The sequence below is a fragment of the Mauremys reevesii genome, linkage group 15, assembly GCF_016161935.1.
Source record: "Mauremys reevesii isolate NIE-2019 linkage group 15, ASM1616193v1, whole genome shotgun sequence".
NCBI lineage: Eukaryota > Metazoa > Chordata > Testudines > Geoemydidae > Mauremys > Mauremys reevesii.
In genome coordinates, this window is record NC_052637.1 from 10,054,345 (window position 1) to 10,068,390 (window position 14,046).

A 14,046-nucleotide genomic window follows, 5' to 3' on the forward strand; every position below is an offset into this window, starting at 1 on the left:
CTAGATTGAGATGTCATGATAGTAGATTTTCAAAGGAGTTTCAGGGAATTAGGCTCTTTCAAAGGTGTTTAAGGGAATTAGGCACTCATATCCCATCAAACTTTAAGGCGGTTGGGTGCCTAACATCCTTCAGCCTATATTTTTATCATTGTGTGCCACTGCTGCATGTCTTTGTCTGATATGTGTTTAAGTGCATTTTTCAAGTCTGATATCAGTGATATCAGCCTTCAAGATCCATCACAAACGTCAAGCACTCAGCAGCTCATACCTGCTCTGCCGCATACCATCCAGCCATCTCCCTAATAGTTGTCCCTTATTACAATGACCCTCCACCATTCCTTCCATAATAACTTTCTCAAAGTTATTTCCATCTCAGCACCTAATGTAACCAAAGTACATAAGTTTGTAGTTGTGATTTCCGACACCAGGGTCTGCTTCTCTCCAATAAAATTTCTAACATAGGCATTTGTTTTTATTTCTTTTTTTTTCTATATTTTTCCATGCAGGAGATAAACAAGAGTCTTCACCAGCACTGCATTTTAAAAGCTTGAATTTTCTTCTAGTCAGAAGCATTAACTTCCCACAATTCACATCTACAAATTGCTATGGAAAAAAATTAGGCTTTTCCTCAGTCACACTTTTGTGTTTCTTAGGTGTTAGGTATTCAACCATTGTCAGCCATGGTGTGTGGAACCTGATTTTAAAAAGCCTTCTTGACACACAGTTCCTGCATTGGTATAAGTGTAACCCTTCTGCCGGGCCGAAACAATAGCAGCAAGGGCCGGGTTCAATACATAGGGGTCCATTCCCCACAACATAATGCAAAACCAGCTCGAGCCCCCACCCAGTGACCTGGGAAAATCTTACACACACCCCTGGGTGCCTCGAGGAGGCAATACTTCCCCTCTCGCAAGCACAGAGTCTTGGTGTAGCAGAAAAGGTTTAATACATGATAAACAACAAGCATTAAATTGGGAAAATACCTCAGCTAGAGTTCATGGGTCAAACCGTGAGCAAAGACCCACCCCAGCAAATTGGGCCGTGTCCTTCTCTCGGGGCCCTTGAGTCCAGCAACCCCCAAATCACCCACAGTCCCAAAAGTCCCACAATCCAAAAGTCTCTGTCCCGAGTCAGTGCAGCCCCAGAGTTCAAGAGTCTCTCTGCAGAGGTCCCCCTCCCCAGCCTGGGTAGAAAGGGGCACCTTACGTGGTTTTGGGGCCAACTGCCCTGCCTCTTCGTGGGGTTCTGCTTCCACTAGTCATCCCCGGAAACAGCTCAGCTCCGCTTGCTCTGTGGGCTGCTCCGCTCTGCCAGCTGCTCTGGTCCACCAGCTGTCATGTGAGCCACTCCAGCCATCCTCTGCCAGCTGCTCTGCTCCATGGTATTGCTTCAGGCTCCCCCACTCATTAGCACAGTACTCAGTGCTCTCAGCTCAGCAAGTCCAGCTCTTCAGTGATTTCAGCTCTTAAGCCTGGTCTACACTAGGCATTTAAACCGGTTTTAGGAGCATAAAACCGATTTAACGCCACACCCGTCCACACTAGGAGGCACCTTATATCGATTTTAATGGCTCTTTAAATTGGTTTCTGTACTCCTTCCCGACAAGAGGAGTAGCGCTAATATCGGGATTAACATATTGGAATAGGGTTAGTGTGGCCGCAAATCGACGGTATTGGCCTCCGGGCGGTATCCCACAGTGCACCACTGTGACCGCTCTGGACAGCATTCTGAACTCTGATGCACTGGCCAGGTAGACAGGAAAAGCCCCGCGAACTTTTGAAATTCATTTCCTGCTTCCCCAGCGTGGAGAGCTCATCAGCACAGGTGACCACACACAGCTCATCTGCACAGGTAACAATGCAGTCTCCTGAGAATCGAAAAAGAGCCCCAGCATGGACTGCACGGGAGGTACTGGATCTGATCGCTATATGGGGAGAGGATTCAGTGCTAACAGAACTGCATTCCAAAAGACGAAATGAAAAAGTATTTGAAAGAATTTCTAAGGCTATGACGGATAAAGGCCACAGCAGGGACTCAGTGCAGTGCAGAGTGAAAGTTAAGGAGCTCAGACAAGCCTACCAGAAAACCAAAGAAGCAAATGGAAGGTCCGGGGCAGGTCAAAAAACATGCCGCTTCTATGCTGAGCTGCATGCAATTTTAGGGGGCTGCGCCACAAGTACCCCACCTCTGACCATGGATTCTGAGGTGGGGGTTGTAATCTCTGCCATATCTGAGGATTATGCGGACGGGGAAGATGAAGATGAAGAAGAGGATGACGACCTAGCAGAGAGCACACAACACTCCGTGAGCCCCAGCAGCCAGGAGCTTTTTCTCACCCTGACGGAATTACCCTCCTCCCAGCCCTCCCAAGCAACTATCCCAGACAATGACGCCATGGAAGAGACCTCTGGTGAGTGTACCTTTGCAAATAGCAAACATTGTTTTTTAAGCAAGTGTTTTTTTAATGATTGATTTGCCCTGAGGACTTGGGATGCATTCGCAGACAGTATAGTTACTTAGAAAAGTTTGTTAACATGTCCGGGGATTGACAGGAAATCCTCCAGGGACATCTTGATGAAGCGCTCCTGTATGTACTCCAGAAGCCTTTGCAGAAGGTTTCTGGGCAAGGCAGCCTTGTTCCGCCCACCATGGTAGGACACTTTACCACGCCATGCATGTAGCAAGTAATCAGGTATCATTGCATGGCAAAGCATAGCAGCGTATGGTCCCGGTGATCGCTGGCATTCAAGAAGCATCCGTTCTTTATCTCACTGTGTTATCCTCAGCAAAGTGATATCGTTCAGGATAACCTGGTTAAAAATCAGGAATTTAAGTAAGGGGGATGGCCATTTTCCTACTGGGTTCGTGGACTGCAGCAGCTTAAAAAAAATCCTTTCCTGCACGTAGCCAAGCAGGGGGAGGGGAGGAGTGAAATGCCGATGATCTTTTTTGTGTTTGGTCAGCGGGGATCTTCCCCAAGCTACCAGCCACACAGTGGGGGGGTGGGGGTGGGAAGGGTGTTGATTAGCAGGGAGCTAGCGTGGTATTAGCCATGCGTTGGGGGGAGGGGTAAATCACTACAGAAGCCGAAAGACAGTGGCTTACCATGGCCACATGCAAGCTGAATTCTGATGCCCGGACCTGTGTCTGTGAGATCTGTAACTCCAGAGCTGCAGGCACTCAGTATTAAGATGAAAAATGCGACCTTGTGGGGAAATCACATGTGCTATGTAAGGTGAATAGTGCTGTTCACTGTGAAAGAGTATAACCATTGTTCTGTAAAATGTATCTTTTTAAATATTTCTCTCCCTCATGCAGCTGCAAATTTTTCAAGCGTCCCTCCTCCATCCCAAAGGCTAGCACAGATAAGGCGGAGGAAAAAGAAGACGCGAGATGAAATGTTCTCGGATATTTTGGAAGTTACACGCAATGAAAGAGCTCATCTGAATGAGTGGAAGGACGTGGTATCAAATTACAGGAAAGATGCCAGTGAACGTGAGGACAGGAGGGACACCTGAGATGAGAGGTGGCGGCAGGAAGACCGGCAGAAAAATCAGCAGTGGTGGCAGGAAGATCAGCGGTGGCGGGATGCAACTCTGAGGCTGCTGCGTGATCAAACTGACATGCTCCGGCGTCTGGTGGAGCTTCAGGAACGGCAGCAGGATCACAGAGTGCCGCTGCAGCCTCTGTATAACCACCCTCAACCCTCACCATGTTCCACATCCTCCTCACCCAGACGTGTAAGAACGCGTGGGGGGAGGCTCCGTGCACCCGCCCACTCCACCCCCGTGGACAGCCCAACCAGAAGGCTGTCATTACTGTGAAATTTTTTTAATGGCCTTCTCCATCCCTCCTATCCTCCTCCCAAACCACACCCTTACTTCTCTCCCTCTTTTTATAATGAATTAATAAAGAATTCATGATTTTTAAATGAGAGTGACTTTATTTGCATAAGTAAGCTGTACTCGAAGGGGGAGGGTGAGTTACTTACAGGGAATGAGTCAATCAAGGTGGGGTGGGTGTTCATCAACAAACACAGCAGTCACACTGTACCCTGGCCATTGATGAAGCTCGTTTTCAAAGCTTCTCTGATGCTCACCGCTTCCTCGTGTGCTCTTCTAATCTCCCTGGTGTCTGGCTGCGCGTAATCAGCGGCCAGGTGATTTGCCTCAGCCTCCCACCCCGCCATAAACGTCTCCCCCTTACTCTCACAGAGATTGTGGAGAATACAGCAATAACATAGGGGACATTGGTTTGGCTGAGGTCTGAGCGAGTCAGTAATGTGCGCCAGCGCGCCTTTAAACAGCCAAATGCACATTCCACCACCATTCTGCACTTGCTCAGCCTGTAATTGAACAGATCCTGACCACTGTCCAGGCTGCCTGTGTATGGCTTCATGAGCCATGGCATCAAGGGGTAGGCTGGGTCCCCCAGGATAACAACAGGCATTTCAACATCCCCAACTGTTATTTTCTGGTCTGGGAAGTAATTCCCTTGCTGCAGCTGTTTAAACAGAGTAGTGCTTCTGAAGACGCGAGCATCATGAACCCTCCCTGGCCATTCCATGTGGATGTTGGTGAAACGTCCCTTGTGATCCACCAGTGCTTGCAGCACCATTGAAAAGTACCCCTTCCGGTTTACGTACTGGGTGCCCTGGCGCTCCGGTGCCAAGATAGGGATATGGGTTCCATCTATCGCCCCCCCACAGTTAGGGAATCCCAGTGCAGCAAAGCCATCCACTATGGCGTGCACGTTTCCCAGAGTCACAACCTTTCGTAGCAGCAGCTTAGTGATTGCTTTGGCTACTTGCATCACAGCAGCCCCCACAGTAGATTTTCCAAGTCCAAATTGATTCCCGACTGTCCGGTAGCTGTCTGGCGTTGCAAGCTTCCACAGGGCTATCGCCACTCGCTTCTCTACTGTGAGGGCTGCTCTCATCTTGGTATTATGGCGTTTCAGGGCAGGGGCAAGCAAGTCACAAAGTTCCATGAAAGTCCCCTTACGCATGCGAAAGTTTCGCAGACACTGGGAATCATCCCACACCTGCAACACAATGTGGTCCCATCAGTCAGTGCTTGTTTCCAGGGCCCAAAATCGGCGTTCAATGGATAGAATCTGCCCCATTACCATCAGGATCTCCAAAGCGCAGGGGCCCGCGGTTTGAGAGAATTCTGTATCTACGTCCTCATCACTGTCATCGCCGCGCTGCCGTATCCGCCTCCTTCTCTCCTCGGTTTGAAGGTCCTGGTTCACCATATACTGCACGAGAGTGCACGAGGTGTTTAAAACATCCACGATTGCGGTATTGAGCTGAGCAGGGTCCATGCTTGCTGTACTATGGCGTCTGCACAGTTCACCAAGCAAAAAAGGCATGAAACGGTTGTCTGCTGCTTTCAGGGAGGGAGAGGTGAGGCTGTACCCAGAACCACCCGTGATAATGATTTTTGCCCCATCAGGCACTGAGATCTCAACCCGGAAATTCCAAGGGGCGGGGGAGGCTGCGGGAGCTATGGGACAGTTACAGGATAGCTACCCACAGTGCAACGCTCCAGAAATCGACACTAGCCTCGGACCATAGACGCACACCACCGATTTAATGTGTTTAGTGTGGCCGCGCGCAATCGATTTTATACAATCTGTTTTGCTAAACCGGTTTATGTAAATTCGGAATAATCCCATAGTGTAGAGTACCCTTAGTGATTCCAGCTCATAGTAGGGGAGCCCCAGTGCCAGTGAGTTCAGCTCAGTAACCTGTATCTAGATTCTTAACGGAATCAAAAATTAACTCTGACATTCCACAGTGGAGAGAGGCACAGGGGGAACTGGTGCTTCTGGCTCACACAAGAAGCCTGCACCACCCAGTACAGATATCTGTCCCCAGCCTTTCTCTCTTGACTGGGTTTTGGAACCCATGTCCCTTGTCTAGCAAGTGCTATTTAATTGATAATGAAACCCTCTATCATAAGACAGTTTTGTAGTTTCTCATTTACTTAATTGGGGTGACAACATTTTATTGCTCCTGCCCCAATAACAATGAAATTGGGGCTCCCACAGCTCTGAAAATAACCATCCCATGCTGCTTTGCGGTATGCTAAGTGGGGTGGGAGTGCCGATGCAAATAACTGAAATACCAATGCAACACTTTAAACTTCTTTTCGCACTCCCCATAATTGGGGAGATGTCAGGGTGGGGCTCATCCTGACTCTGCTTACATCCTCCCCCCAGCCGAGAGTTTGTCATCCCGATAAATCACATTCCCTACTGTACCAACTTACTGGCCCCCGTCAAACGGCCTCAGATAGCCCACTTTAGCTTCCACAAGCCTGTGTGCTAAATGTATTGGCTCCTCACTAGTCACCCCAGGTGCATCATAAGTTAACCTTTTCACTGGTCTTATTACCCTGTCTTGCCTATTGAGAATCTCTGTTGCTGTGGCAGGGGGGACATCCTCTTGAGTAACGGATGGGGAAGTTTCCTGTGAGTCCCCCTCAGATACTGCCATAGGCCCCTGCATTTCTAGTTCTAACAGAGGAGGGTCGAAGGTGCTTGGGAAATCTTCCATCTGTATGTCTCCACTGTCCAATAATCTGTGTAAGTCATCACACGGGGGTTCCACCAGTGGCTCAGGAGTGTCAGGGATGGGCCTAAATACTTCTGCCATAGGGTTTAGGGTGGAAGAGGAGGTACTCTCTTTTGATTCAGCTGATTGAGACTGCAATCTTGTCTTCATCCTAGGATACACCATGGTGGTGTCTTCCTCCTCAGACTCACTCACAGATGTGCTGAGTAGGGGTAGGTTAGCTGCCGGGGGCTGGCTGTCCACGTTGGAAGGTGGCTTTGGTACAGCACCTTCGTTCTGCCCAGTTGCCCTGTTGTGGCCCATCTCATAAGGGCTGCCCACCAATTCCCCCACTGGGAGCAAAAGGTTTCTATGCACAGTCTTTGTTTGCCCTGGACCCTCTTCAGGTTTGATCTTGTAGACCAGCAGATCTCCTAGCTTTTCCATCACCAAGTAAGGTATTGCCTTCCATCTGTCAGCTACACCGGTAGCAAAAGAATTGCCCTTTCCCCCTTAACCGGGGTGGGACAATGGCTCTAGATACTGACTTCTCCATTGTCACAGTCTGAGGCTCCTTATTCCTGGAAATCTTAGCTCGGTCAATGATGCTTTGCAGCTCAGCTTTCCGTTTCATCAGGACCTGCATTTGTTGGGCAAGTTCCTCTGTGGTGCTCACTATCAGTACACTGGCCATTTGCAGTGGCGTTGTGCCGCCTGGTTCCAATGTTTGGGCTTCCCAACACTCGCTGGCAGTCTGCCTTTCTTCCTCTTCCCTGACCTCTTTTATCAGCTGGGAGTAACTTGGGGGATGTTCCTGCCGTTCTCTTAGTCGGAGATGAAGTAGGATCGGGTTCTGATACTGAGTCCCTCTTACAACTTGTGCCAGTCTGGTCTGATCCATCTGCTCAGCAGTCACTGCTCCCCTCATAACAGCTCTCTGAAGCAGTCTCTCCAGCCTCTGTATATAGGCTGAAATTTTCTCACCCCTTTGCTGTCGGGAATCAAAGAATTTACAGTAACTGTCTTCAGGGCTCTCTACGCTCCCAAAGGTATTATCAAGGGCCTTTAGGCAGTCCTGCACACTAACCCCAGGGTCGATTAGCTTCAGGGTGTGAATTACATCCAGTGCTGGGCCACTAAGGCTCTCTGTTAGACATCTTCGCTTTTCTACATCGGGTACAACCCACTCCCGCAGCATTTCAGTGGTATGCTCCAACCAGGGCTCAAACTCCTCTTTCCCATCAAATAGCCTTAACTTACGACAAGAGTTTGACGTAGCATATGCCAGCACAATCTTTTCCAATATATGCCCCAGTGCTTTTGCCCAATCATAGGCTGCGGCTGCCGCCCCTGAGCTAGAGGCTGCAGGACTGGGGCCGATCAGACCCGACATATTAGCCATTATACCAACAGTAATTTCCTCAAAATATAAACAGAATTATTTCCCAATAGAGTGGAACACTCAACATGTGCTTGCGAGGGGTACTTACCCAGGGATCCCAGACAAGCCCCCACCCAGTGACCTGGGAAAATCTTACACACACCCCTGGGTGCCTCAAGGAGGCAATACTTCCCCTCTCGCAAGCACAGAGTCTTGGTGTAGCAGAAAAGGTTTAATACATGATAAACAACAAGCATTAAATTGGGAAAATACCTCAGCTAGAGTTCATGGGTCAAACCATGAGCAAAGACCCACCCCAGCAAATTGGGCCGTGTCCTTCTCTCGGGGCCCTTGAGTCCAGCAACCCCCAAATCACCCACAGTCCCAAAAGTCCCACAATCCAAAAGTCTCTGTCCCGGGTCAGTGCAGCCCCAGAGTTCAAGAGTCTCTCTGCAGAGGTCCCCCTCCCCAGCCTGGGTAGAAAGGGGCACCTTACGTGGTTTTGGGGCCAACTGCCCTGCCTCTTCATGGGGTTCTGCTTTCACTAGTCATCCCCACAAACTGCTCCACTCCGCTCTGCCAGCTGCTCTGCTCCGTGGTATTGCTTCAGGCTCCCCCACTCATTAGCACAGTACTCAGTGCTCTCAGCTCAGCAAGTCCAGCTCTACAGTGATTTCAGTTCTTAGTGATTCCAGATCATAGTAGGGGAGCCCCAGTGCCAGTGAGTTCAGCTCAGTAACCTGTATCTAGATTCTTAAGGGAATCAAAAATTAACTCTGACATTCCACAGTGGAGAGAGGCACAGGTGGAACTGGTGCTTCTGGCTCACACAAGAAGCCTGCACCACCCAGTACAGATATCTGTCCCCAGCCTCTCTCTCTTGACTGGGTTTTGGAATCCATGTCCCTTGTCTAGCAAGTGCTATTTAATTGATAATGAAACCCTCTGTCATAAGACAGTTTTGTAGTTCCTCATTTACTTAATCAGGGTGACAACATTTTATTGCTCCTGCCCCAATAACAATAAAATTGGGGCTCCCACAGCTGTGAAAATAACCATCCCATGCTGCTTTGCGGTATGCTAAATGGGGTGGGAGTGCCGATGCAAATATCCGAAATACCAATGCAACACTTTAAACTTCTTTCCGCACTCCCCATAATTTACCACCAGATGTCAGGGTGGGGCTCATCCTGACTCTGCTTACATAAGTATTTCAGTTAGGAGAATATATATTTTTAATCAAAATAATTATAGCTTAACAGGATCACCCTCTAGTAGGCTCAGTTTTAGTGGTATAAATGTACCCTTTCCTTCCTGTATTCAGCTATCCTGGTATAAAGACTTGGGGCCAGATTTCCAAAGGTATCCAGGCACCTAAAGATGCACATATTTCCCAGTGGGATTTTCAGAAGTTTCCAAGCATGTTAGACACCTATGTTGTATTGGTTTCAAAGGGTGTTAGGCACCTAACTTGCTTAGGTGGTTTTGAAAATAGCATACAAAAAATCCTATGTGCTCGAGTCACTTTTTAAAAAATGAGACTTAGGCTTCTGAGTCACTTGGGCGTTGTTGAAAATAGTTCCCCAGGTTATTAGCAATTTGTTGCTCTTGCATCCAGCTGCATGTAGCCTGTAAAGGACTGATCTGCCAGAAGGGAATTCCCTACTGGTGCAATAAAGTCAGGAGAGTTAGAAACACCATTACCATCCTGCAAGTGCCAAAAATGCATACATAATAGTGCAGCTGAAATGATAATATTAAGCCAAACATTAGGTCTTTACTCAGGGTCAGATCCTCAACTGGTCTATGTGAGTCACGTTAACATACATCAGATGAAGGCCTAATCCTCATTGGTTGCACAGTGCTTCCTCAAACACAGGTCCTACTCCTTCTCCTGCATCAGTTTCTATGAGTAGGGACTGAGTAAACACCTCAACATTTGGCCCCGTGGCTCACAATTTATTTCTATTCTTGAGCCAAGTTCAGAAATCTTTACTAGTTACAATTTATTCATGCAAAGCTCAGGAATGAATTTCTTCTGTTCTTTTGTGAGAAGGGACTAATTCCAGGAGAGGCTCATAGCTGTGAATCCAAGGACTCCCTGGGTCACAGCTCCCCACTCATCTGGCTGACTTTAGAGGATCCCCTTTTTACGCACTTAACTCTCCCCTTGCATTGTATAGGAAGCCTGAACACCTCACTCGGGGTTGTGGTATCCATTAGGCAGCAGGGTGTCTAAATATTAAGCATTGCAATGATGAGTCTAAGACCCCTTTGTGGACTTTCACATTACTTGGGTGCCTAACTCCCATAGGTGCCTTTGAAATTCTCACTCCATTAATCTGTCCATCGCTATACACACTATCTATCTATCTATTTATCTATCTATCTATCTATTTATCTATCTATCTACTTCAATGGAAATTGAAGGCACCCAGGTATTTTATATTAATTTTCTTATTATTATAGCTTATTATAAATATTTATTATTTTTCTTTTAAAATTTCAAATAGACTAATAATTCTGCCTCAACCTATCATGTTTCAATGTATAGTATGTGATAGACCCAGGCCAGTTGGGTACAGCAGAATAGCAGAAGGCAGATATACCGGCCACTGGATTAACAGTTTTCTGTTCCCTGACTGACCACAGCAGGGGCTGCTCCAATCTAATGAAAACACCTGACTCTATTAACCTCCAAAGAGTCAAGTGAGGCTGTTAAGCTAATGTGACCACCTGACTCTAATTAAGACCCCACTGATACTATAAAAAGAGCTCATTCCAGTCAGGCAGAGGAGAGCCAGGGAGCCAGAGGAGAGGTAGTGTGGCTGAAGGGCTGGTTAACAAAGATACCCTCAAGCCATCATTAAGGGAGCCCTAAGGTAAGGATGAAGAAGGGAGAAGCAGGAGAGCTGTGGGGAAGTGGCCCAAGGAAATGTAGCAACTCTGGCAGTGAAAGGTTGGCTGCCAACTGCTGCTACCATTAGGGTCCCTGGGATGGAACCCCGAGTAGAGGGCGGGCCTGGGTTCCCCCCAACCCACCACTACAGGAACATCTCCTGGGAGGGGAAGTCAGGCCCCTGTCAGGACAGGAGGCTAAACTGTTCTGAAATAAGCCCCCAGGGACAACAGAGACTGTGGGAGTTCTCTCACCAATCTCCTTGCAGGCCTATGATGAAAAGGGTTCAGTAGACTGTAACGATGGCCGTAGAGAGAGAAGGGCTACTTGGAGGGTCACAGTGAGCCATGGAGGCTAGCATAAACCACCTAGAAGCGCAGGACCCATGGGGGCAAGGTCAGAGCTATGCCACAAGTAATAAAAAAAGAATCATATACTTAATACCAATTCACCTTGGTTTGTTCATGTGGGTGTATGTTTTAAGCTGCTTATGAATTCATTTTAGGGATACACATGAATGCTCAGTGAGGTACATAGGTTTGAAATGTATATTTGTTACATGTAGGTGGTAACATAGGTAGACAAGCCCTCAAAAAAGTATATCTACATCAGAATACACAGAGATAATTATTATACAAATATGTACAGTGTACACAGTTATTTAGTGCAATATTGTTATACTCAGAACCTCAAGTAGTTATAGAAGAGTATTTAACACAGTTATTATTTTACATATCTAATATATAGTATATTTAGTGCATACTTAGTGCAGGAATTACTGGACTGAATTCGCTGGCCTGTGCTCGGCAGGAAGTTAGACTAGATTATCATAATGGTCTCCTATGGCCTTAAAAATCAAGAAATATATGATATACATCCTGAAGCTATAATCAGTGCTCCTAGCATAGACACCTGCACCTGTTCAGAACATAATAGAAGTTAAGATCTTCCTCACAGAGCTGTTGTGTGGCACCAGCAATTTAGGTTTGTAAAGCTCTATCAGAGTATTCAATAGAAAGTCATTCACAAGTGCAGAGAATTGTTATTTGAAATTAGGTCAGGGAGTCTGGGGAAATGCATCCAAGAGATAGCCAAAAATGTTTGCACTGGAGTGATAGAGCAGGAAAGAGGCAGCCTATTGCACTTTACTGTAGAACTGGTGGGAATTTTTACATTATTGAAATTTTGATGAAAATTGTTAGGTTCACACACACACAAGGTGGAAATGTTATGAAATATTTCTCCTTTTCAACCACATATGTATATATTTTTTCCTCTAACATTTCAAATTTTGAAGATATAATTTGGAGACAGCATTTTGACTAAATATTCTCTTTTGTTTTTCAATCAACTTTCAATCTGGTCAAAAAGTTTTGAATTTCAGAAGTTGGATAAAAAAATCCTTAAAATGTGGATTAAAATAGTGGATTTAAAAAAAAAAAACAACACAATTTTCCCTACCCATTTTCCCACCAGTTATAGAACAGGTCATTCCACCCCCGCACCACCCCAATAGCAAAATGTCAATGAAGAAAAGAGGGCAAGGGGGGAGAAATTCAGTAAAATGCTGGTGGATTTCTCTTATTTTTCCCATTTTGACTAACTCTCCTTTTTTTCTCTAATTTCTCTAGCTGTGTGAAAAGATGCTCTTCTTTATTGTTTTACTAAAGGTTTCCTTCACCTCTTTGTTCCTCAGCGTGTATATTATTGGGTTAAATACTGGCATCACAACCTTGTACATGAGAGAAATCATCTGATCACTCTCTGGGCTGTAGCTGGACTTGGGCCTCACGTAGGAAATTAGGGCCATTCCATAGCACAAAGTCACCACCATGAGGTGGGAGGAGAAGGTGGAGAAATCTTTATCGATGTAGGACAGGATTATCAACAGGAAAGGTCTCATGATGAACAGCACTGGCATGGCCAAGAAAACAATCTTGATCTTGGACATGTCTGTGCACACCATCGGTGGGATGTCACAGAAGAAATGGTGGATGCGGTTGGAGCCACAGAAGGACTGGCTGAAGATCCATGTGGACTGAACCGCTTCCACCAAGATGCTGATGACCCATGAGGTGGCTGCTAGCTGCCTGCACACCTGACCACTCATGATAGCTGTGTAGTGCAAGGGGTGGCTTATGGCCACATAATGATCATATGCCACAGCTGCTAGGATGCAGCATTCAGGGAGGCCCAGGATGGTGAAAACATACATCTGGGCTGTGCAGCCTGCCATGGAAATGCTCTTATGCTCCACCAGGCAGTGACTCAGAATCTGAGGGCTAGCTCAGTCGTTTGAAAACTAGCCTGCTAAACCCAGGGTTTTGAGTTCAATCCTTGAGGGGGCCATTGGGGGATTTAGTTGGGAACTCATCCTGATTTAAGCAGAGGGTTGGATTAGATGATCTCCTGAGGTTCCTTCCAAGCCTGATATTCTATCCCAGGGGATGGGAACCTTTCAGAAGTGGTGTGCCAAGTCTTTGTTTATTCACTCTAATATAAGGTTTTGCTTATAACATTTTAAACATTTTTAGAAAGTCTCTTTCTATAAGTCTATAATATATAACTAAACTATTATTTTATGTAAAATAAATAAGGTTTTTTAAATGTTTAAGAAGCTTCATTTAAAATTAAATTAAAATGCAGAGCCCTCCGGACTGGTGGCCAGGACCCAGGCAGTGTGAGTGCCACTGAAAATCAGCTCGCGTGCCGCCTTCAGCACACATGCCATAGGTTGCCTACCCCGGACAGGCAAGAAGGACAGGCTCACAAGGAGGAAATACATGGGGATGTGAAGAGGTGGGCTGAGTTTTATCAGGAGGATAATGAACAAATTTCCCTCCAGAACGACGAGGTGTAGGTAGTTAAAAACACCACAAATAGAAGAATATGCAGCTCAGCAAGGTACAAAAACCCCAACATGGATGGTCTGGTTCTGGCCAGGGTCTCTCTCAGAATGGGTCCCCTTTAGGGGTAACAAACAGACTCTGAAGCTGAACCTGAAGAACCCCAAATAGGTGAATGTTAACTATACAATTAGTACTAGTTTCCCATCTGTTGGAATCCTTCAAATGAAAAGCTGCCACTATTATGTATATAAATATGCAACTGAGCCTCATTATCAGGAAATAATAACTTCGGTATTGATCTATTGAAATCAATAAAGCTATGCTAATGTACATTTGCTGAGGATCTAGCCCATTGACA

General features: G+C 46.5%; 1 protein-coding gene across 1 annotated transcript; it reads right to left on the reverse strand.

The window, feature by feature from the left end:
* Nucleotides 1–12,466: 12,466 nt before the first annotated feature.
* LOC120383626 (olfactory receptor 10A4-like) lies at nt 12,467–13,054 on the reverse strand. The gene has a single exon (XM_039501789.1). It carries the CDS (start codon nt 13,052–13,054, stop codon nt 12,467–12,469), a length of 588 nt encoding a protein of 195 aa, XP_039357723.1.
* Nucleotides 13,055–14,046: the final 992 nt, after the last annotated feature.

Bases quoted from the DNA above. Each gene is read 5' to 3' on its own strand.
- LOC120383626 (XM_039501789.1), bottom strand. From the start codon at position 13,054: ATGTATGTTTTCACCATCCTGGGCCTCCCTGAATGCTGCATCCTAGCA.